Source organism: Peromyscus leucopus, chromosome 8b (assembly GCF_004664715.2).
Source record: "Peromyscus leucopus breed LL Stock chromosome 8b, UCI_PerLeu_2.1, whole genome shotgun sequence".
In the NCBI taxonomy this organism is placed as follows: Eukaryota; Metazoa; Chordata; class Mammalia; order Rodentia; family Cricetidae; genus Peromyscus; species Peromyscus leucopus.
The window spans coordinates 96,110,790-96,135,598 of record NC_051086.1 but is presented as its reverse complement, the minus strand read 5'-3'; the positions used below and the strand labels follow the sequence as shown (position 1 = coordinate 96,135,598).

The 24,809-nt window shown below is 43.4% G+C and overlaps 1 protein-coding gene across 3 annotated transcripts in view; it reads left to right on the top strand.

Moving 5' to 3' along the window:
- The window catches only part of Skap1 (src kinase associated phosphoprotein 1), a 301,849-nt gene that overhangs the window by 19,138 nt on the left and 257,902 nt on the right, over nucleotides 1-24,809 (top strand). For all 3 annotated transcript variants that reach the window (XM_028869029.2, XM_037201534.1, XM_037201532.1), the window contains exon 2: nucleotides 8,941-9,046. In XM_028869029.2, coding sequence (XP_028724862.1) covers nucleotides 8,941-9,046 — 106 coding nt within the window. The remainder of the gene's footprint in view (nucleotides 1-8,940; nucleotides 9,047-24,809) is intronic.

Sequence of the window (24,809 nt, the reverse complement as noted above, 5' to 3'; positions counted from 1 at the left end):
TGAAGAAAACTTGTAGGAGTTGATTCTCTCCATCCACCATAGGGGACCTAGGAGTTGAACTCCGATCTTCAGGCTTAGCAGCTAGTGCTTTTACTGGTCTTACCAGTCCTGTTTTGGTTTTCTAAATCAATTCATATTGTATGGTTTACCGCTTTTACTAATTGAATTTTTGTAGAAAGTTTAGGGTTATATAAATACTGAGCAGATGATGCAGAATTCTCGTGACCCTTCTCTTTCCTCCAGCTTCCCTATTGGAATATTTTACATCAGTGTGGTATTGCATTAGTCAGGGTTCTCCGGAGGAACAGAGCTGACAGGATGAATCTATTTCTATGAAAAGGAATTTTATTAGAATGGTTTACATGCTAAGGTCTGGTTAGTCCAACAATGGACTTTGCCAACCGAAGGGCCAAGAATCCAGGAGTTGTTCAGTCCATGAAGCTGGATATGTCAGCTGATCTTGGGTGTGTGTTGAAATGCTGAAGAAGTAAGTTCTACCAGCGAAGTAATTCCTCCGCTGCTGGATAGATGAACTTGCAGGCAAAACCCCAAAACTTCTTCCTTCCAGGTCCTCTTATGTGGGCTGCCACAGGCAGGTGTGGCCCAGATTTAGGGTGGGTCTTCTGACCTCAAATGATCCTGATTTAGAGAGGGTCTTCCCACCTGAAATGATGAGATCAAGACAATCCCTCACAGGCAGGCCCAGCTGCTTGGGTTTTAGTTCTTGATTCCAGATGTAGTCAAGCTGACACCCAAGATTAGTCCTGACAGGTGCTTTGGTTATAACTAATGAACCAGCATCTTCACACACCACCTAAAACCCCTAGTTCATTCAGTTTTCCTAGTTTTATACCTAGTGCCCTTTTCCCATCTCAGGATCCTATCCAGGATACAGTCAAGTCTTCTTGGGTGCCTCTCAGCTGTGACTGTCTCCCACAGTCCCCTTGTTTTTGATGAATGTAACCTTTTGAGGAAGTGCTGGCCAGGTATATGGCAGTATGACCCCCTATTAGAATGTGTCTCGTTCTTCTCATGTTTAGACCTGGGTTACAGGCTTGCGGGAGGAAGATCACAAAAGTATTTTTTTTCATCACATTGCATCAAGGGTCCACACTGTCGGTGTGTGATTTATGATGGTTGATTTGAACCATGAACACCTGGCTGGTGTCAAGTTTCTCCGCTGTGGAGTCGCTTTATTTCCCCTTCCCATTCTGCAGCCGTTTGGAAGAAAGTGGCTGTGTACAGCCCACACCTAAGGATTGGGAGGTATGTTTCCTTTAGGGGTAGAATGTCTACACAATGGCTTTGAAATCTACACTAGAGCTCTGTCCCTTATCTCTCATTTATTACTTTCTTTAATTATATATATATATATATATATTACTTATGGATTTAATGATTTTTTTTATAATTTGGGTTATAATTCAAGATTACTTTGTTGTTGCTCAGGTTTTTTTTTTTAAGACAAGGTCTTACCCTGTATCCCTGGTTGGCTTGAGTTCTTTCTCTAGCATACATGTGAGTGTGCAGTCCCCGCCCCCCCCCCGAGAGAGAGAGAGAGAGAGAGAGAGAGAGAGAGAGAGAGAGAGAGAGAGAGAACAACAGTGAAACCAAGATGTTGGCAGTAAGCTGAGGATGGCCATTTCACTGACTCCTCATTTTTGAAGCTACTTACGTCAACACCTTCCTCCTTTCCTCCAATGAGGTTATTCCATCCATCTGTAGAACGCTTGGGTTATGTTATGACGGTCTACATTTAAGATCTCCCAACCTAATTGATGTTTGATGTTTGTAGACTGTGCTGGCTAGGGCCATCTGATAGAGGGAACTTCAATTGAGAAAATGCTTCTATAAGATCCAGCTGTAGGGCCGGGCAGTGGTGCACGCCTCCAGCCCTCGGGAGGCAGAGCCAGACGGATCTCTGTGAATTCGAGGCCATCCTGGTCTACAGAGTGAGTTCCAGGACAGGCACCAAAACTACACAGAGAAACCCTGTCTCGAAAACAAACAAACAAACAAACAAAAAACCAAAAAACAAAACAACAACAACAAAATCCAACTGTAGGGCATTTTCTTACTTAGTGATTGATGCGCGAGGTCACAGCCCATTGTGGGTGGGGCCGCCCTGGGCTGGTGGTCCTGGCTTCTGTAAGAAAGCAGGCTGAGCAAGCTATGGGGAGCAAGCCAGTAAGTAGCACCCCTCCATGGCCTCTGCATCAGCTCCTGTCCTGCAGGTTCCTGCCCTGAGTTCCTGTCCTGACTTCCTTCAATGACGAACAGTGATGTGGATATGAAAACCAAATCAACCCTTTCCTCCCTGAGTTGCTTTTGGTCAAGGCGCTTCCTCCCAGCAATAGTAACTCGACTAAGACACGGACATTAAGGACTCAGTCTCTGTGCTGTGGAATCTGTTGGTTTTGACAATCGTGTATCCAGTTTTATAGGTCAGGCACTATAGTATAGCTTCAGTGTTCGGAAAAGCCCCCATGCTTCGCCTTTTCCTCCCCACCCGCCCTTGTGAACCACTTGCCATTCATGGGACTCTTACATTTATCTATCTATCTATCTATCTATCTATCTATCTATCTATCTATCTATCTATCTATCTATCCATCTATCCATTCCTTCGTGTGTGTGTGTGTGTGTGTGTGTGTGTGTGTGTGTGTGTGTGTGTGTGGTGGGAGGAGGCACATATATGGAGCTCAGAGGACAACATGTGGGATTCAGTTCTCGCCTTCCACCATGTGTGGGTCCTGGGGATTGAACACAGATTGTCAAGCTCGGTGGCGGAACCTTTACCCGCTGAGCCATTCTGCTGGATTCTGTTCATTTCTCTTTAACACCAGATAAGATGCCATCGTATGGCTGTGGCATCATTTCTTTATACAAATTGAGGGATTATCTCGGTTGCTTGCAATCTTCCGCAATTATGAATAAAGTTTCTATAGACATTTCAGTTTGTGTGTGTGTGTGTGTGTGTGTGTGTGTGTTCATCCACATATATCAATGTCTGAGTGTGGGAGGGGACAAAAGTCATGTCCCATATCTTATTCTCTTATCCTCTACCTTATTTTTTGAGGCAGGGTTTTCCACTGGACTTGGAGTTCATGAATTGGCTAGACTGGCTGGCCAGCAAGCCCCTGGGATTCACCTGTCTCCGCCCCTCACACCCAGCTTTGAGGTTACAGGTATTGTGTTACCGGCATTGCTGTGCCCAGGTTTCACTTGCTGTGCTGAAAATTGACGTCAGATCCTCGTGTTTGAATACTAAGCCCTTTACCCACCTACCCATCTCCCCAGCCCCTATTTAAAATTTTTATCAAGACTAAATAGAGCGAAGGATATGAGCCAGCAGGAGACCACCGGCCTAGAACACGCAAGTTCCTAGGTTCATCCCCGGCACTGAAGGGAGGGAGAGAGCAATGGGCTGTGCTGTTCTATGAAACTCAGTTACTGGGCTCATACTCTTGTGTAATTGTTATCTCACCCAGTGACGTGGCCCTTCTGTCGTTTTGAAACAGCCTTCTTTATCTCTGGTGTTTTCACTCTTGAAGACTACTTTGCCCAATATTAATGCATCACTTCTGTCTCCTTATTAATGCATCACTTCTGTCTTCCTTATTCTTTCAGTTTGTGTCATGTATTAGTTTCCGTTCTTTCAGCCTTTCTGGGTTTTTACATTAAAGTGTGCTCCTTGTAGACAACATATAATTGAGTCTGCAGTTTTTAATATTTGTATCCATTCCTTGAGAATCTCATAGATTCATGCAATGCTTTTTGATCATATTCACTGTCTTCTTCCCCTCCAACCTCTCTCAGATCTGCTACACCCCATTCAACTTCATGTCCTTGTCACCAAGTCCAATGTGCTACCCATACACTCATGGGTATGGGACCATCCCCTGGATCCTGGTTAGTCTACCAGGGGGACCACACCCCTAACTGACTCTTCCTCCCCCAGAAGCCATCAACTAGGGATGGGTGCTGGTCTGCTCCTCCCCATCCATGCTGGAATGTTGACTGTCTTGGTCTTGTGCAACTGTTGTGAGCTCCTGGGGCAAGGGTCTTGTCATGTTCAGAAGACTCTGTTTCACTCTGTGACTCTTCAGCCCTTCGGTCCTCTATCCCACAATGTTTCCTGAGCACCGAGGGGAGGGCAGTGTGATACAAATGTCTTCTCTACTTCTGAGCACTCCAAAGACACCTGTTCTCTTCACTTTGGACAGTTGTGAGTCTCTGCATTAACTACTGTTGTCTATCGATGGAGTTTTCCTGTGTTCCACCCGGTCTGCAGCTGCTCAGACCCAAGTAAACACACAGAGGCTTCTATTAATTAAAACTGCTTGGTCATTAGCTCAGGTTTACTACTGACTAGCTCTTAACTTAAACTAACCCATTTCTGTTAATCTATATGTCACCACACGTTCTGTGGCTTTACCTGTGTGCCATTACATGCTGCTCCCTGGACAGTGGGCTGGCATCTCCTGACTCAGCCTTCCTCTTCCCAGACTTCTCCTTATCTGCTTATCCCACCTATACTTCCTGCCTGGCTACTGGCGTTTTATTAAGCCAGTGTACAAAAACATTATCCCATAGCAGTTGTCTGTACCAAAAAGCTTCTCTGATGAGGTCTGAGAGCTGCACTCATCTATGGATATAGAGATATATTTAGAAGGCATATGTCTGTTTAGTAAAATTATAGTAAATTCATCCCTAGGGCCTATGAAGCTCCCTCGTCATAGGTTTTTGGCTAGATTTTTGTATCAGGCATGAGTTTTCTCCTAAGGAGAAATTAATCCAATTAATTAAAAATGGTTGATTACCCTATAACATTCATACCGCTCACTATTGTACCACAGGCTTATCTTGCCAGGCTAATCATCACTAGCTCTCAGCCTTCACAGCTGATAAAACTTCTCATACTATGAAAACCAGCCAGCAAGTAGGACGCTTCCAGGACAGGACCTGCTTCATTTCTCCAAACTCTGTGATCAAAGTATATGATGTGTTCGGCAGTAGGGCCTTACTGTCAAGTTCTGATAGGCAACCTAGTGCAAAGGCAACAGGTCACATTGTTTTGAGGGTCTTCAGAACCTGCCCCCCCACAATAGCTTGATGGGGTAATCTACACGGGCCTCTGGGCTTTTTATTTGGCAACCTATAGCTTCTGGGAGGTACAGCATCCCTCCATGTTGGAGAACCCCATATTCTCTCCCCACCGTGTGTGTGTGTGTGTGTGTGTGTGTGTGTGTGTGTGTGTGTGTGTGTTTATTTTAAAGGAAGCTTACAAAATAGTAGGTTTCCCTAGGGCTTTCCCACACATCCTGATGGTTAGTTATCTCTCTCTGCTTTTAGGGTGGTGGTGGTGATCCATCTAGGGTTAATATTGGATCATTAATAGGGTTTCATCTACTGGTTTCCCTGCCCTGTGTGCTGTTGTGACACTAGGTTTTTGAGACAGATTTTTGCTTGTAGGTAGGTGATAAACTGTGCAGTGCAGTGTGGCAGGCTGTGCATGAAACCGCCCGTTGTCTTTTGAGAAAATGAAGCATGAGGGTGTCTCAGACGGGCCGTATTATTAGCACTTTGGCACTCCTCTAGGGCTGTTTCTCTCTGGGGTCACTTGTCTTGGGCGAAGTGAACTCCCTTCAGGGTCCCTCTCGTGCAGCTTTCCTAGCAAGATGTTTTTTCAGTTTTCGCTGATCTCAAAATTGTCTTTACCTGGTCTTCGTCTTTTGATGGCCGTTGTCACCGGGTATAGAATTTGGAGTTGACCAGGCCTCTTATTTTTTAATTTTTCCTTTCAGTACTCTCAAGCATCATCCCAGTGTCTCCTTGCCTCCATTGCTTTGGATGAAAATCCAAGTCTCATTCTTATCACCGTTCTACTGTATGTGATGGGTCATTTTCTCTGGCTGCTTTGAAAATTTTCTGTTTATCGTGTAATGTTCCTAGACGTACTTTTCTTTGTATTATCCTGTTCTGAGGATCAGACTCAGGCTCTCACATATGCTAAGCACACATTCTTCCACTGAGCCGTACACTGGCCTGGGAATTTATTTACTTTTTTTTTTTTTTTTTTTTTTTTTTTTTTGGCAACTGTCTTATTAAGGTTTTCCAATTTATTTGCATGACACTTTATTTTACTTACTTCAAAAGTGGGTACCACTTTTGAAACTAGCCTTTTAAAGGGGTGAGCACACATTTAAAAAAACCAGAAGTACTTGAAACCAAGCTTGTGAAGTATCCTGTTACAGAGTTGGAGATGCGGCTCAGTGTTTAAGAACACACGCTGTTCTTGCAAAGGACTTAGTTCCCAGCAACTGCATTGGGTGGCTCACAACCACCTGTGCCTCCAGGTCCCGGGAGATCTGACACCTTTGACCACTTGCACACGTGTGCACATACACACCTGCACATGATTAAAAAATAATAAAAATAGTTTAAAATATTGCTTTGTCTCTTAAAATTATGCACACCCCCCCCCCCCACACACACACACCCACAGTCTCCCAGTGTTCTGGAGCTCACCAATTTGGCTAGCCTGGCTGGTGAGCAATTCCCAGGGATCTTCTTGTTTTCCCTCCCCAGCAATGGACATACAACTGAAGGACATCACACTCAGCTTTTCTACATTGGTTCTGGGGATCAAGCTCCGGTCTTCGTGTCTGTGTGACAAGCATTTTACCTACTGAACTATCTCTCCAGTTCTGCAAACCTGACAAACAAAAACAACAACTTCTTCTTCTTCTTCTTCTTCTTCTTCTTCTTCTTCTTCTTCTTCTTCTTCTTCTTCTTCTTCTTGCAAGCTTATTCTTAAATTACTTAAAATTATATCTTAAATATCGTTTTTTTTTTAAACTTTATTTTTGGATTGTTCATTGCTGATACAGTCGAAGCTAGTGCTGTGGCTCAGGGATAGAATACTTGCCCATCACGGGCAAGACCCTGGGTTTGATTCCAAGCACAGAAAAACAAACATCCCCCAAATCAACGTCAAAATCCAGCTGATTCTTGCACACTAGCTTTATACCTTATAAATGTGTTGGTTCTAATAGAGTTTCAGTGAACCTTAGGGTTTTCTGCATAGAAGATCCCATCAGATGCAAATTAGACAGTTTTACTTTGTTTTTCCCAATCTGGATGTTTAAACTTCATTTTCTTGTCTAATTGCCCTGGCTAGTATCTCTAAGACAGTACTGAATGTAAGTGGTGACAGCTTCATTGTTGTTTGTGATTGTTGGAGCAGGGAGGGAAGTATCCAGTCTTTCACAATTAAGTACAAAGTTAGCTGTGGGATCTTTAAAAACCGTTTTGTAGCTGGGTGACAGTGGCACATGCCTTTAATCCCAGCACTCGGGAGGCAGAACCAGGCAGATCTCTGTGAGTTCGAGGCCAGCCTGGTCTACAGAGCGAGATCTAGGACAGGCACCAAAACTACACAGAGAAACTGTCTCGAAAAACCTAAAAATAAAAATAAATCGTTTTGTTTGTTGTGTTAGTTCTCACACATGCTCAGCAGGCCATGCCGGTGAATTACACCTCCAGCCCCTAGTAGTTGGTTTTATGTAGAAGCTGTTTCTCAGGCTGAGAAAGTTCCCTTCTTTTCCTAGTTATGTTGAATGTGTTTATTGTGAGGCACTGCTGGATTCTGTCAAATGATTTTTCTGTAGCTCTTGAGATGATTGTGTATTTTTGTCCTTCTATTAATATGACATATTGCATTAATGGAGTTTCAAATGCCACTTGTTTTTTGGTTTGTTTTTTTCCCTGTTAATTCAACTTCCCATTTTCTTATTCTTTTAGCATTCAAAGTCCCCTGGAGGAACCCATTAAATGACATCTACAATTGATGTGATTCAGGGTTTCGATGTTCATGGTGATTCTTTATGAGAATTTCCATCTCCGGGGCTTTGTATCTCATCAGAAGTCCTGGTGATGGTTATAGGACTTTTCTGTTTGCTATTATTGAGTAGCGTGAGTGTAAAACAAATGTTTAGATGTACTTACACAACTCAACTGTGTAAGTACATCGAATTATTTTAGTGGTATATGTGATGCAGCTTCATAGTGTGAGTACGATTATTTTGGAGGCAGAGAGTTTTAACTATTTTATTTATATGCTTTTTAGGGATGATAAGCATATTATGAAGAATAAAGTATGTAGCTCATATTTCTGGCAATCGTAATTGCTATTGATGTATTTTGTCTTAGAAAATTTGTGTACCTTCAAATTTCTTCCTTCACTATAACGAGATTTGTTTCGTAGTATGCATTTCCATCATGTTCCTATTTTATAATGTACATTCACATTAATTGCAATCTCCCTCTCTTGGATGCATTTTTCTTTTCCATGCGGCTCCTTCCCTTGGCTGTTTTGTCACATGCATTGATGATGCATCTGCTAATTAATGGTTCTCCTCTGCATGCCTGCCCTCTTTTTGTTCTTGATTTTGCGGTTCAGCTCTATTTTTTATTTCAACTGCAATTACTGGGACTTCTCCTCTACTCTTATTGGTCTGTGACCTTCTGTGACTTATTTGTAATATTTACATGTTTATGAAATTGACAATCCACCCTCTGCCATCAGCCACCATCAAGTATGTAAGCACTGCTTTAAAAAATGGTTTCAAAAATAGTTACCTCTTGTGGTTAATGTCTGCAGCAGCTTTCTAAATTTGCAGCAAGGTCTTGGATTGTTAGAACTAGTCACTTGTAGAGATGCATGAAATCTTAGTTATTCTTTACCATGGTGAGCTGCACCTAATAGGAATTTAGCATCCTGGCTGTTATTAAGTATATGGCACTTTTAGCCCATTCATGTTCATATTGTGTAGCCATAAAGGTTTATACAAGAAACGACATTCATTGTCTAATCTTTCAGATTTTCTTCTCTTCTCTCTCATCGTCTTCTGTTGACGACTTTTTCTTTTCCTTTAGATGCTGAAGACTTCCTGGCGGAGGGCTTGAGGAATGAGAACCTCAGTGCTGGTGCTCAGGACCAGAGAGACCACATTCTCCGGGGCTTCCAGCAAATCAAATCCAGGTTTGTATCAGCCAGCCTCATTATGCTTTTTCAGGAAAAATCTCCTTTACCACAGTATAAGTTAACAGTGACGTGCACCTGCCGCAGGTTTTCAGATTTGGCAGAAATTTACGAATTGATTTGGAAGTAGGTGAGTATATTGAAGTCTACCAATATAAGCACGTTTTGGTAATTGTCTTAAAATAATCAGGCTGATTTTGGCTTTGTGTTTTATGTTAGCCTTTATAGAACACATTTGTGTCTGACAAGGGCAGAAGCATAATGGTGAGATTGGGACACTTAGGCTTGGGTCAGTCAACTAACGAGAAAGTGTTAGGGAGTAGAAGAGAATTTCCGTGTTTTCGGGGCTGACTTTCCTTTCCCATCCCTTTCTGCAATAGAAAAGTTAAAATCGGGCCTGGTTAGTTGATTCTTTGATCGCACTGGCGTGTATTATTCCCAGACTGGGTAAGAACATTGTGCTCGTTAAGTTTTTAGAATAAGGAGCTCTAATCTCATTTGCACATCTTAGAATGTGGGCAGCTAATAGATGCTGGGAACATGCGCTTCCTTAGGGGAAGAAGAAATCAAAATTTCCTTTACAATCCATTTCCTGACCGATTTCTCTTGGAAGGTGGCGACTGACCAAGCTTTGGCAGGATGAGTGTGCCTCTGTCCTTTGCCACCCAAGTGACAGTGAGATTCCAAACCTTGGAGCTGAGCACTCTAAAAATACAGCTGCAGGGTTAGGGCTGGGATCTAATTTGCATAGCTGATCGTTCTTAGCTTCTACTTTCAAAACCGGTGGAAACTTCTTACACTCGAGGAATTCCATCCTTTGGAAGGGCACAGCCAGAATCTATTCTCTGCAGGAGTGTGAGAGACCCTCACGAGGTGCCCTGCTGGATCTTAATCGACCTTTCCTGCTGGCTAATTAAGCATCACTTTTACTCAGCAACTGGGGACTGTGTAATTATCAGCCTGGGTTGCCCTGAATAATTGAAACAAGCAGAATGTTGAAGATGAGTACTTCTTCTTCTTCTTCCTTTTTTTCCCCGTAAAAGTGGGAATATCTAATTTTTGGTAGGCTGTGAAGTGTTGAAATTGAACTCTTGCACAGCATTACTTCATTAGTAGATAAGTTTAGGCTCGGTTATGCACATGGAGGCTTAGTTGACGATCCATAGATTTTTCTTTGTTTTCATGAGTTTGCCTTTGTGTTATCATAAGAATCATATAAAGAATAAAAGTGGGATTTTAAATTCTATTACAAAGAGAGAGACGCCCAGAATATAATAGGGAATAGAGCTGTTCTGTTGATGTAAAATATGTCACATGGAATGTAAATATAATTTTGTTGACTTGTATAGACAGATATACATATATTTTCATATTTATATCACAGCATTGGTCAGATTGAAGTTTCAACATTAGGTGGGCAGTGAAAAGACAATTTGTGGTCACACTACTGTCAGTTTCATATTACGTCAATTTTGTATTTCTTCTTTTTAAAAGAAAGTATTTTGTGTGTGTGCATATTTTGCTTGCGTACATGTCTGTAGACCACTTGCTTGCCTGGTGCTCACAGCAGTCAGAAGAAGGCACTGGGTCCCCTGGCACTGGAGTTACAGACAGTCGTGAGCTGTTATGTGGATGCTGGGAACGAGCATCTTCCAGGGTCTTCTGGAACGACAGCCAGTGCTCTCAATCTACAAGCCATCTCTCCAGCCCCTCTCATATTTCTCCTTAATCTTCTTCTGAAACACACACACACACACACACACACACACACACACACACACACCCCTCACCCCTCATGGGATAAAGAAAGCTTCCAAAGAGCATTCCATATGGTTTGTGGGTTCAACACTTGAAAATAATCAGCAGGCGCTTTGAGAAACATCTGTAAGTTGATGGGGGCTCTTCTGCTCGTGGATTTGTTTCTAGAAAGATGACACTTTATTTAGAATTTCATAATTATCAGATCCCCGAGGAAATGAAAACCCAGAGATTAGATACCACACAGGAAAATGGAGAGAGGAAGTTTTCCTCTCACCCGCTGTTGGAGATTGCTGTCCGCCCACATCTTCAATCACAAGGTTGCTCATGGAATCCTGGTTCTCCCGAATCTTCTTCAGTCACATCGTTTCTGTTGACCGGCTCGTGGCTGGCTGATATTGGATGCGTGTATGTGTTGATACCAATTGCCTTCAAAATACTGATGATTTGCAAAAAAGCCAGCCACATTTACTGACGTGGCATAGCGGTTGTATCTACCCCCCTCAAAAGTAAGATGTGAAGAGAAATTTCAAAAATCTTCAAATCTGAGAGTTAATTATACATGAGAAATCCTAGAGCCACAGAAGGATTACTGGAGGTCATTTTCAAATGTTTCATCTTTAGCCACAGTGAAGCTGTAATGCTTTAGGGATCTGGTAAATTGGTGTGTGTGCATATGTGTGTCATAATTTGTATGTATTCACACGTATTCCCACTCTATTGTTTTGTAGCTTAGGTTCTTTTAACTCCTCAATAGTTCACTGATTGGGAATGAAAAGGGTGAAGGAAATTAAAAAATGGCCCTTCCTGTGAGTCTTGGTAACCTCTCAGGCCTTGGCTCTGGTTTTTAACGGCTGGTTCAGAATTCAGTGGTATTTGCCATGGTTTGGAGTTGCTTGAACCGGAGTGCTGAACTCTATCACTGCTGGTGGGGTGTGCTGTTTTCCACCTGTCTGTGGTCCAGGATGACTGACCACAGAGAATGATAGTTATGTTGAATCAGCAGTGTCCCTGACCAGCTCATCAGTACATCAGTATCGATATCATAGCGCTTACCAACAACCATGGAATAAGATTTCTGTGTCTACAGCTACATTAGTGTGCTTGGAAGTGTGTCGAGGAAGGACAGCATTCTTCATGGATGACGAGGCAAATGTGGGTGGAGTTTCTATGATGCCGGGGAAGGGAAGCCCTGTTGTGGTATTTCATGTCCTGAGCTATGTCTTTCCTTGTCGTCCTTCAAACTGCCTCCTCTCCTCCTAAAGACTAACCGCTTCCACATTCCGTGGCCAGGCTCTTAGTGAGCATTTTACAGCAAGCTTGGGGTGGGGGGAAGCCGGCAAAGGCTCCTCCCCACTTTATAGTTGTGGTCACTGCAGGATTAGCTCCAGATGTGAGACACCTGGGATGAAACAGCCATGATCTATGCTCAGAAACTTGATGACGTACCTACGCATTTGGAGAAACAGTAGGGCTTTTGCTCCGTGTTTGATCAAGCGGAGGCCATCTGCCAGCAATAATACTCTGAGTGAAGGAAGGAATGAAGAGACAGAAGATTTTTATCATTGGGATGCAGATTAATCCTCTCTTGAGGGCCCTTTTTGGGACTCGTCACTCAAATGCTCACTGTTGGAAGTGAAGGCCAGAGCCAATGGAAATAAACACGGTGTATTGTTTCCTTCTGTGAAACTTAATAATATCCAAGGAGTTCCACCAGGAGACAAGTGGATTTATAAGATGGTTAAATGGGCAAAAAATAAAGAAATAACTTTGTGTAACAGGTTTATGGCCCCAAATCCATAAAACCCAGGACACTTAAAATATAGACAGAAAACGTATCTGTAACAGGTTTCATTGTGGGTGGCTAGCCCTTTGCTCTGCATGAAATAGGAATACACTATTCTCAAAAAAAACCCCAAATCTCATAAAAAGAATTCTGATTTTCTTTGGTAATTTTAGATTTTGTTTTTTGCTTGAATTTAGTTTGAAAATCAGATTAAACCTGACAATGTCTATGATTCTGATATCTTTGTTATCTTGAAAAGAAACATGAGTTAGTCTGGTAAAACTCTCGAGACCAAGCAGGGATTTAAAGTAGCATACTGGAGACATAATTACCATTAAGTGCACAATTTTAATTTACTTATGTTGGTTGTTGGGCTTATAAACTCCCCAAGCGAAACATATTCTAATGAAGGGGGGGTTGTTTTGTTTTAATCAAGAAAACTAATGTCTAATGTGCTATTTGCACATTTGTGTATTCACAAGTTTAAAGATTTGCTTGTATCTCTCTGCCTCTAATAGCTGTCTTCTCTGTCTTTCTCTCTCTCTTTCTCTATCTCCCTCGTGTGTGTGTGTGTGTGTGTGTGTGTGTGTGTGTGTGTGTGTGTGTGTATCTGGTGTGTATCTGTATACCACTTTGGTGCAGAGGCCAGAAGAGGGCATCAGATCCCCTGGAACTGGAGTTACAGAAGGTTGTGGGCTGTCATGTGGATGCTGGGAATTGAACCTGGGTCCTCTGGAAGAGCAGCCAGTGTTCTTAAGCACTGAGCCATCTCTTGCAGTTCCTAATTCTGCTATTTATCCTGGAGTTTGAGTGCCAGTAAAGAAAAACACAGGTACAAGATGTTTGTTTGATCTGCTTAAGTTTAAATGGCTCTCAAAGGCTCACAAATCATAGAAGTGACTTGAATACATCTTGAAAAACGCATCTGTTTGTTAGCTGGATGTGATGGCCTGCTCCTGTAATTCCAGTTCTCTGAGGCCAAGGCACAGGATTGTCATGAGTTTGAGGACAGCTTGAGCTGTAGAGTGAGACTCTCTAAATAAACAAATAAAATCCAAAACAAACGCACCCACCGCTGCAAACAAAAGAGAACATCTTCCTTTTTCATTCCCAGTCTTCCCTTCTGCTCAGGGATGGGGCAGTGACCTGGTGCGATGGATCAGTCAGGAAAAGTACTTGGCCCAGGTCTGACAGCCTTAACTAGATGGGCTCCATCCCAGACAGTTAAAGGAAAGGGCTGACTCAAATACTGTCCTGTGGCCTCTACATGGCACGTGACGAACACTCACACAAAGCACACACATAAATAAATAACTGTAATTCCAGGAAAATTTGAAAGGAAAGAAGGAAGGTGGAAGGTGGGCTGGGACTGTGGCTTAGCGATAGATACTGGCCTAGCTTTCCTGAGGCCCTGGGTTCTGTCACCGACACCACAGATATACACACAAGGAGAAACCTACAGCAACTTCAGGCTTGCTCTCAGCTGATAGGTTAGTTATGTGTCAAGTGTCTGTACCAGCTGTTTGCCATTGAGTGACCGTGTGTGGAGACTTCACAGCGGTGCTGAGATCTGGGGGGACTCTTCTTCTGGGGGACGGAGAGGTTATTGTTCTCACAGTCCATAGGTGAGGCTGATGCATCCTCACCTCCCGCTGGCTTCTTGGTTTAACTGGAAGAAAGATCACCTGAGGACACACGTTCTTGTATGGAAAGCTTCCACCCTTTCAAAGCAAGCTTGATGAGTATAGGTCTCACTTGAACTTTACAATAATGTCTATTTTATTTATTCCTTCATTTGCAGGAGGTATTTGGGACCAGCTCCAAGATTATATCACCCCATTTCTTTTCTTTTCCATGGGGCCACTGTGGTGGTATCAGTGAGTAGGAGCCTTTCCCTTTGGGCATCTCTTAAAATAAATATTTATATGAGTAATTCAGAGATGTAATAATATCTTCATATTTTTCATGCTAAGTAACAAGAGTAAAACAGTTTAGATGAAGAAATTTATTTCTTTTTTATTGCATTATTTATTTGTGTGTGTGTGTGTGTGTGTGTGTGTGTGTGTGTGTGTGTGTGTATGTGTGTACATGGAAGTGCCCTGTTGTGCCATGGTGTGCATGTGGAGGTCAGAGGACACTGTAGATTCTCTCCTTCTACCATGTGGCTCCCAAGTATCCATGTCAAATAATCAGACTTTCTTTTTTAAGAAAAAGGTTTTCTTTCTTTGAGGACAAGTGGGAAAGAGGTATTGGCCTCCTCCCCTCCTCTCCTTTCCTTCCCTCCCTCCCTCCCTCCCTCCCTCCCTCCCTCCCTCCCTCCCTCCCTGCTTTCTTTCTTTCTTTTCTTTCTTTCTTTCTTTCTTTCTTTCTTTCTTTCTTTCTTTCTTTCTTTCCTTTAAGGTTGGGACCCTTCACGAACTTACATGTCATCATGGTCATAGGGACCATGCTAATCTTATTCCAATTTTAGTATGTGTGCTGCTGAGCAGGCCCATATGATGATGATGATGATGATGATGATGATGATGATATGGAGGAGGAGGAGGAGGGAGTGGGGGAAGGAGGAGGAAGATGTTGAGATAGGGTCACATGTAGCCTAGGCCGGCCTTAAAATTGCTATGTACTTGAGGAGGACCTTGAACATGTGATCCTTCTGCATCTCTCTCCCAAGTGCTAGGATTACAGGCATAAGTCACAGTACCTGGTTTTATTCAGTTCTGGGAACTGAACCCAGGGTTTCCTGCATATTAGGCCAGCACTCTTACTGACTGAACTACCACATCCCCAGATCCAAGGCTTTCTTTGTAAACTTTCAGTTGAAAGGATAGAAAATGTTTTCGGGCTGGAGAGATGGCTCAGAGGTCAAGAGCACTGACTGTTCTTCCAGAGGTTCTGAGTTCAATTCTCAGCAACCACATAGTGGCTCACAACCATCTGTAATGAGAGCTGGTGCCCTCTTCTGGTCTGCAGTCATACATGCTGTATACATAATAAATAAATAAATCTCAAAAAAAAAAAGAAAAGAAAAGAAAAGAAAAGAAAATGTTTTCTTAGACAATACTTTTACAGGTAATAATGACAGAGTCCTTAGTAGCTCTGAATAAATACCCAGTAATAAAACTGCACTCACAATCTTTTAATTTTGTATCTTTAAGATTTTAGGTCGAAGTTCAAGGAAATATACTTTTAGTTTTCCCCAGTGCTGAACTCCTTAGACAGAAAATGTGTTCTATCTGGAATAAAAAGGGGCCGGGGATGGTGGCACACACCTATAATCCCAGCACTTGGGAGGGAGAGGCAGGCTGATTTCCTAGTTCAAGGCCAGCCTGGTCTGCAGAGTGAGTTCCAGGACAGCTAGGGCTACACAGAGAAACCCTGTCTCGAAAAACCAAAAAAGAAGACTAAAAAAAGGGGGCGGGGAGACATGACAGCCGGAAGACACGAGTTCACTGGGAGGGCATAAAGAATAGAGGTGGTAGGGTGGGGCGGCGGGGGCTGGGGGGGGGGGACAGACGACACTATCCAAGTAAATACAGATATAAAGTTATGAAATAAAAAAGAAAAGACCAGAAGAGCGCTGGCTGGGTGGCCATGCCTGTAAGTCCAGTCCTAGGGAGGCAGAGGCAGATAGCCACGGTTCGAGGCCAGCCTGGGCTACATAGTGATTCCCAGGCCAGATAGCCGTGTGTGCCTTGTAGTCTCAGCTTCGCTTAGGAGGATAGCTTGGGCCCAGGTGTTTGAGGCCTACCTGGTCAACATCATCAAACCCCATCTCAAAGAGAGAGAGGCAGAGGAGAGGGAAAAGGAGAGGACGGGAGGAAAAGCGGGAGGAAGGGGGAGGATTTTGCAGTGTGACTCAGGCAGCGGCCAGGCGATGCTTGTACCGTCAGGTAAGCGAAGCCGTTAGAATATCTTCAATAAGCTGCATGCTGCCTTTTAACTAATGAGTTAGGTCCCTGAGATTTGCTTTCCTCCTCTTAGAATTTGAGTCTTCATTATCACTCAGGCACATTCCTATTATCTAATCGGTGTGGATTTGTCTTTGTCTCGGAAAATCCTCGGCATCAAATTTTTAATGCATGGAGCCTTCCTATTGTCTGTAAGTGGAGATGCTTAATCCGTACATTGTGTGGAAAGATCATTTGTATGAGAGCGCTGTCTTCATTTCACGACCGTTTGCTCTGCCCTTGATTTAAGTCTCATTAGGTCCCCAGCTAGTCTTTTGTCCCAGAGCTATGCTGTGCTTTCCTGCTTATCAAAGGCCAGTGGGGGAAGATGCCTCTCTACTGCTCATCTGTTTGTGGCTTTCCAGGAACCTTGTGGCTTGGAGCCTTCCTGGTTGTGGTTTTCTGTAATTGGCGTGCTTCCCTTATTTCTGGTATAGACCCACCCTGGAACCACTTTCTGTGATTCAGTGGAACTGGAGCCGAGGAGGGGAGGGGAGCATGGGAGAGCTCAGGGTCAGCTGACGGGAGCCAGACTCTTTGTTCTAATGCCGTTTCTATAACCTTGACCGAATCTCTCGAAGGTTCTAACGATGACCTTAGCTTCCTTTCTAGATTGCCTGTCGGAATTTTTTTTTTTAATGAAAACAAACGCTGTGAAAATGCAAGCACTATTATTGGAAAAACAAATGTTTATTGTGCGTTTCAAAACAAAGCAAGCATTGCTAACCAAACCTTGAAGCCTCTCTTAGATTTCCTTTATGATGTCACTCTGTTTTTATTTTGTTTTGTGTTTTCCAGCTTGAAAAATGATCGAGGAAGCTTCATGTCTTGGGATTTTATTTGGTTTCATGATTCCGTTGAAAATGAGTTGAGCCTAACCTGGGGTTTTATCATTGCACTACGAGAATCATTTCTTCTTTGAGGAGCTGCTCTCCCACTGTGTAGCCTCATCTTGTCTCCTGAAGTGCAGCGCTAGCAGGGCTGATAATGAACCCTGGTCCTTATCACGCTCAGCAAAGGCTTCAGAGAAGACGGGAAAAATCAATCCCACAGGAACCTCTGCATGCTCATATCCATATTTAACCCCACGCATTTAAAATGGAAATGAGCCATCTCAGGGCTTCAGTTTTTTGATTTACACAAGATTGTCACCACCTCCTTGGCAATGGGGATGTTTTACAGACCAACCGCTGACCGGTTTGGGAAGATCTCAGCCTATTGCCCAAGGGCTGATGTTGCTTCTTCATATTTCTTTCAAAACACTCAGCCCTGAATTGCAATGGCTTTGATTTTCTGGGCTTCAAAGGGTGCCCCTTCCAAGGCCAAACTTCTGAAGGGGGAAAAAATCAGCTTAAGAGAACAGCCTATGAAGGAACAGCTACCCCTGTGTGCAATTGGTGTAATCAGGTGATTAATAGGGAATTTACAAGCCGGTGATACTGTGGGCTTGCAAAGAAACTCCAATATGATGTAGTGCTATGTGCTACATAGAATCTGCACTTGGAGTGACCTAGTCAACCCAGCCTTCAATAGCTTTGCTGAGAACACACTGTGGCCAGTGTAAGATTAATAATTAAACTCTCCAACTCAAGCTCCCTCTTGACTTTGTGAGCCTTGTGAAGGTTTTCTCGATAATTTACCAAAAAAAAAAAAAAAAAAAAAAAAAAACCACATTTGTGCTCACATGCCCTCCAATTAGCTATTTCTCTAATTAACGAGTGACTCATTTGTGAATCCTGCCCTAACCACAAGGCCCGTTTTTCCATTTTGTGAATTGGGACTTATCATATCTACCAAGTGCTTTTTGTTTTTTTGTTGATGAGAGAACGGATGCCCAAGACATTACTCAAAGTAGCGGAATTAATAAAAGATTAAGATGTAGAATTCAGGATGTCTAATTGGTTAATTTATTCAGCTAAATCATTAAAAATGAAATGGCATCTTTCAAAAGATTATTGGTTCAAAAGAATTATTGATAATTGCTGAAGTCTAGTTAATTATAGTCATACAAAGTGTTTGTGGATGGAATATACTGCTGGTGCTTATGTCTGTACAATACGGATGGATGGACACTATGTAACAAGCAAGCCTAACAAGCTATGAATCTTGAGTCTAGGTTGTGGCTAGATATTGGGCTTATTTCAACTTTTATGCATATTTGAAAGTTTTTATAACACAGTAGTATAAAAATATCCAGTTGGTTTGACTTAGCAATTTAGAAACCATTGACTTTATTCACTGTGGTCTTGAAAAATCACAGACTTCCTTAATTTGAAATGTAATAACACATATTTGAGGTTTTTAAGAGTGGTTTTCTAGGAATAACTTGATTATTTTTGGTTAATCTTGAGCTCAGGGATAATCCTCTAGTTTGTTATTACTGACATAAGTAACAGGAAGTAGCTAACTTTTATTATACTTCTTTAAAACTTCTAGGCCAGCAATTATTGAGAGTGGAAATTCGATTCAAACATTCTGCCCAAGAGATCTTGAAATTTTGATTTTTTTTTAAAAGGAAAGGCAATTTCTGACTTTTCTCATAAATTTGATAAAAGGAAAGCTAATATGAGATTGGTAGTCCAGTAGGAAATGGAAGTCAATTTTACATTTTTTAAATCATTTTATGGTATTACAAATGACAGAGGTCAGAAACAAAGCCCTTATTCTTTTATTGAACTAGAATTGAAAGTGGCAGAAAATCATTTTGGCCCCAAGTGCAGTAAATGTTATCACTAAAACATGTTCGGGGGATATTAGGACAGTCTCTCAAGCGCCAGAGACGAGAGTTCACAAAACAAAAACTGATTCTTTCTCTGTCCTTATCGTGAAGTTATTAGATGTACAGGAGATGAAAGTATCCTGGTTCTTAGAGGACAGGGAATGGAGTCTGCGTTGAAAACCAATAATGTCTTTATTCTGGCTAAGCAAAATGCAGCAAATGGGTGGTAGGAGTTCCTCTGCGGGAGCTCAGGGATGAGAGCTTCTGAGCCAGCCCCAGGGCTGAGGGATCCAGGACTCACAGGGTAGTAAGACACTGAGGGAAACGGGAGGGGGTGGAAGTGATGTTGTTTATCGGAAGAACTTTTGGGGGAACTGGAGAGATGGCTCAGTGGTCAAGAGCACTGGCGGCTGATCTGGGTGAGAGGGGAGCTGGGGGGCGGGGGATACTGGGAGGAGTGGAGGGAGAAGAGCCCTGGCTGCTCTTGCAGAGGACCCGAGTTCAATTCCCAGCACCACAGGGCAGCTCACAACTGTCTGTAACTCCTGTTCCAGGAGTTCTGATGCCCTCTTCTGGCCCCTGCAGGCACCAGGTATACATATGGTGCATACGCCGGTATGTAAATAGACATACATGTAAGCAAAATACCCATACACATGAAATAAAATAAAAATATTTTTAAAATGAAAAAAAAAAAAAGCCAGAAGGTTTTATTTAACAAGGAGATTAAACCGGCACCACTGGCTTCTACTTTGCTGTGAGAACCCGGTAGGAGTGAGCTCGCAAGTCCACCTGGGAAAAACCAATCACGTTGAAGTGTGCAGTGTGATTATGCTTCAGAATTTTGTGTAAATGAAGCAGGTTGGCAGACATATGTTTGCTGATCCAAAAAAAAAAAATGATTAAAATTCAGAATAAGTGCGACTCTTGTGAAATTAAGTTTTCGGGTTCCAGCCAGTGTTCTGTACGGCCATATGGTATAACCAGAATTAATTGCTGTTCCCAGCCTCTTATTCTCTTACTGAATACTTAGGTGCCCTGTTTGAACACCAGAGGTTCCACAGATGCGCTTAATCACACGAGATAGCCGGCTGACAAGTGTGGGAAGTGTGTGTAGCTAACAGTTGCTTAGAAGAAACTTCTAATGTCTTCTCGCTTCCCTTCTGTGCTCCACCTCTCACTCTGTGCTCTTTACAAACATACGTATACTAATATTAACGTATTAGCTAATATATATTTAATATGTTAAAGTTAGAAAATGGATGGGTGGATAGGGAGTTTAGAAAGGGATGAAAGAGTGTAAATAAGAAAGGTGAAGCAGGGGATATTCCTTGCTCATGTTTAGCTCTTTGGTGCTCCTAGAAGCCTGGCAATGCAGAGTCCCAGGCTCCAGGCCAGCAGACCTACTGAGACAGAATCTGCATTTAATGACTCTGATCTAACAATCTAAGTGAATCTGTGATGAAAACCTTCAAGATTCCCGTCTCTGTAGTGGAGTCCCACGGGAACGGACACACCAGTCACCCCCTTCCTCTCTGTGAGCCGCCAGCTCTCTACCTCTGGCTCCCTTCCCTGTACTTCCTCACCCCTGCCACCCTGTGTTTCCTAACGGCTACCTTCTGGACTCTCCCCTGCGTCTTCCAGAACCCATGTCCTGTTGGCAACTAGACCCACTGGATACTGGATCCCCGACCTCTTTTCTCCGTGTGTGTGTGTGTGTGTGTGTGTGTGTGTGTGTGTGTGTGTTTCCAGAAGTGCTTTTTCCCTTTTGGGGTCTGGCCTGGTGGCTTTGCAATACTTTGTACCTCTGTCGACAATCTTTGGCATCCAGAACCCTTCCTCATTCTATTTGAGAATTGTTGTGTTTGTTTGTTTGTTTTTCAGACAAGGTCTTACTGTATAGTTCTGGCTGACCTGGAACTCACTATGTAGACCAGGCTGGCCTTGAACTCACAGAGATGACTGCCTCTGTGTCCCCACATGCTGAGATCAAAGGGGTGCACCACTATGCCCCATACCCTGCCGAGGACGGAAGCATTGACAGACTGTCATGGTGACTCTGCTCCTGCTACCACCCCTCTATTTTACCTAAAGTTAGATGGTCCCCTCCTCATCACATCTCTCTGAACAGTATGTGAATGTGCTCAAACCCCTCCTCAGGTTAAAAACACAGTGCGTCTTAAGGGGTCTTCCCTCCCTGTGGAACCAAAATAAGACCAAAATGCTCTCACCCCAAAACTAAAGGCCTAAGACTGCTCCTTTTAGCTACAGGCCATAAGTTACTGGAACAGGCCAGAAGTTACTGAGACCAGTCAGTTCAGATTCCAGAAACCAGGAAGTGTAAAAATACAGAGCCACAAGATAGTCACGAGGTAATGCCTGCCAGACTATGGAATGTCCTCTCCCTGGTTTCCAGGGTAACTGACCATAAAAATGCCCCCACCTGAGGGCAGCCAATGAGAAATGGTGGCGGGCAACCACTCCCTTAGAAGTAATTTCTAGAAGTCCCTAGAAGCGAGCCAATCAGAATTGTACCTGTACTAGCACCCCTAAATGATGTAACCTTGTGACTTTTCCCTTTAAAAACTGAGCTTGCAGACAGGTGGGCGCTTCCTCCAGCCTCCACTGCGTTGGATGTATTGGACGAAGTCCCTGCCTAGGCTTGTATTGCTTTTGGATATCCAGAATTAAACCTTGCTTTTGCATTCCGGCATGCTCGTCTTTGGTGGTCTCTCTGGGGGTCACGATCTGGCCACAACATTTGGGGGCTCTCCGGGATCCCCAGAGACCCCCCGCCGGGACACCTAAGAGCTCCGGAGGTTCATCTGCACCGATCGGTAAGAGCGCTCAATTTTCTTGTCTTTGCTTTCCTTTTACTTTCATTTTCTTATCCGAAGCCGGCGGCTGAATCTGACAGGCTCACCTTGGCGGACGCGCCTGTAAGGTGACCTGGAGGAGTTGGAAGACGTTCCAACCCCTCATCAGGACGCGGGGGTCCTCATAGGTCCCCCCGTCATAGGACGCCCGAGAGGGGTCCGTCTGTTAGGATGCCCGTGAGGGGTCCGTCTGTTTGGATCCGTCTGGGGATCGGGAGATGCCCATGAGGGGTCCGTCTGTTTGGATCCATCTGGGGATCGGGAGATTGTCCCTGTCCCATCTGTAGGTCTTTGGCATTATCGAGGCTCCCTCTCCGGACTCTCGTCTGCCTGGACCATCTGTAGGGCCCTTGTTCTTCCTTTTTGTCTGCCTATCTTGTTTGTCAGTGTTATTTGTTATACCTTCATAAATGTATAAACGTGTGAGAACTGTGGCCACATGTGTGAGTGTTTTATGCCTGAGCTTGTGTGTGCATTGGGACTTGTGGGACGGATTGCCAGCCGAAGGGATGGAGACCCCTTCGGTGGTTGAACTGGCACAGACTAACCTAACATTGCTTCCTTGCTCTCTCTGACCAGAGCACAGGCAGCAGGCAGCAGAAAGCGCAGAAAGCTTGCGGCTGCACAGCTGCTACTTCGGGGACCCAGGGGCCGCTGAGAGGGCTAGGCGGCCCGTGAGCATCACGGGGCCTAGATGCAGCGGGTTCGGGCCCCAGCTCGCTCAAAAAGCTGTGGAGTAGAGGCTTGGCTGCATGGGAACTAGGCATGGCTTTGTGCTAGAGCGGGCTGTGAGCACGGTGGGGCCCAGATATGGCCGGCAGGTTCTGGCTGGGCTCCTGTGTGGACACGGGGCAGAGCTGGCGGGAGCCAGCAGGAGCCTCAAGGAGCTTAGTGTGGGGGCTGGTGGAGAACTAACTGCCCCTCCAGGGTCACAGCTGAGGAGTGGCCTACAGGTCTGTGGGCCCAGCCAGGGCATGGAGTCACTTTCAGTCTGCCGTTCTCATGTACTTGAAAATCTGGGTTAACAGCAATCTTTTGTCTCCATGGTGCACACTTTCCCCGTTCTCTTCCATGCTGTTGGGTGGGGCTCCCAAGACCTGCCCTGAGGCTAAAACCTGATCAAGGTCTGGCTCCAAGAATGGAATGTCACCAACAATTTGTCTGTGGTACAGTGCTGATGCAAATTGAGAGTTATTCTTGTTAAGGTATGTGCATGTATTTCTGTTCTTGTTTAAAATATTGTAACTTTACAATATATTCTAGAGTACTGAGGGAAATCACAAGAAGGACTTTGGTAAGAGTTTCTGTTTTAAAAGAAAAGAAAAAGCGCAATTTGTCGGGAGTAAATGTCTGAGGGATCAAAGGAACAGACTGAGGGTACATGGAAGGTTGTAGAAGGTCAGAGGGGATGTGATGTAAACTGTTTGTTATGGTTTCTTATACCTGCAAATACTGAATTTAAAAGTTAATTCTTGTTGGTTTTCATGTTAAGAATGCCTAATGATTCTGCAAACTGCTAATGTGTGTATGTATACAGGTATGTGACTTGAAAATGTAAGCAAGCTTTAACTGTATGTATGTATGTGTGTAACTTGGATCCAACTGTGTGTATGTGTGCAAGTAATTACTGTTTAGAAAAATGAGCTTTAAACAGCAACCATGTGGCTCCCTCCATCTTGGCTGGTGACCTCATGGGCAGCCATGTGACTGGCAGCCATCTTTTACTAAGGTTATAAAGATCTACTTGGGTTAACACCTAATACTTATGTCTTTACCAAGTGTTCAACAGCAAGTTTCTAGAGAATTTAAATAGATGGCAACATATGTTTATTTGATTAATATTAAAGCTTCACATCAAAGCCTTTATTCACAGGAATATACCTTGCTCTGGCAGCCAAACTTTGCAAGATAAAGGAATCATAGGAAACAGCTGAGGTTTGCAAATGTATGGCAGGACTAGAGTTCCAAAAAGAGTCTAGTTGCAGTGGTGGAAGACATTTGAGAGATATCAGTCTTTTAAGAACAGTTTTTATAGTTAAAAACCAATGGCTTAAAAAATGTTTCTCCTTATATTGATATTTTGTTTTGGTTTCTTTACTGAACCTGTATTTGATGCTAGAAGAGCTTCAACTTAAAAGCATTGTTTTTAGGCTACTTTTGTAGACTGTTAGAGAACCTAAATAGTCAGTCATAAGTAATCAAGTTTTTTAATTGTAGTCAGAGTAAGTAAGTACTGATGTAAGTTTACTCATTTACTCAGTCTCTTGCATATGTTTTTAGGGTTGAGCTTGAAACAAGTAATTAGAAACAAAGTTTGTCTATTCAGATATGCCTGGACAGCCCTCATACTTCAGAGATCTGCAGAATATGGCATTTAAATGTTGATCTAAAAGCTTACTATATCAGACAGGCTTCCAGATCCTAGCAGTGACCCAAGGTCTCCAAAGAAGATTATGTACGAGGCACCACAACGTCTCTGCCTGAAATATGACAACGCTGACCACAGGGCAAGATGCCCAAATGCAACACCAGCCGCCAGGACCCAGCCCAGACTGTGGACAAGCAGTAGGACACTGGAATTGATTGCACCCTTTTGCGTGATCAAGGTCAGTCTTCCATGTCCCTATTCCACAGGAAAAATACTCTGCGTTATGGACCTGATGGCGGAAGAAGACTG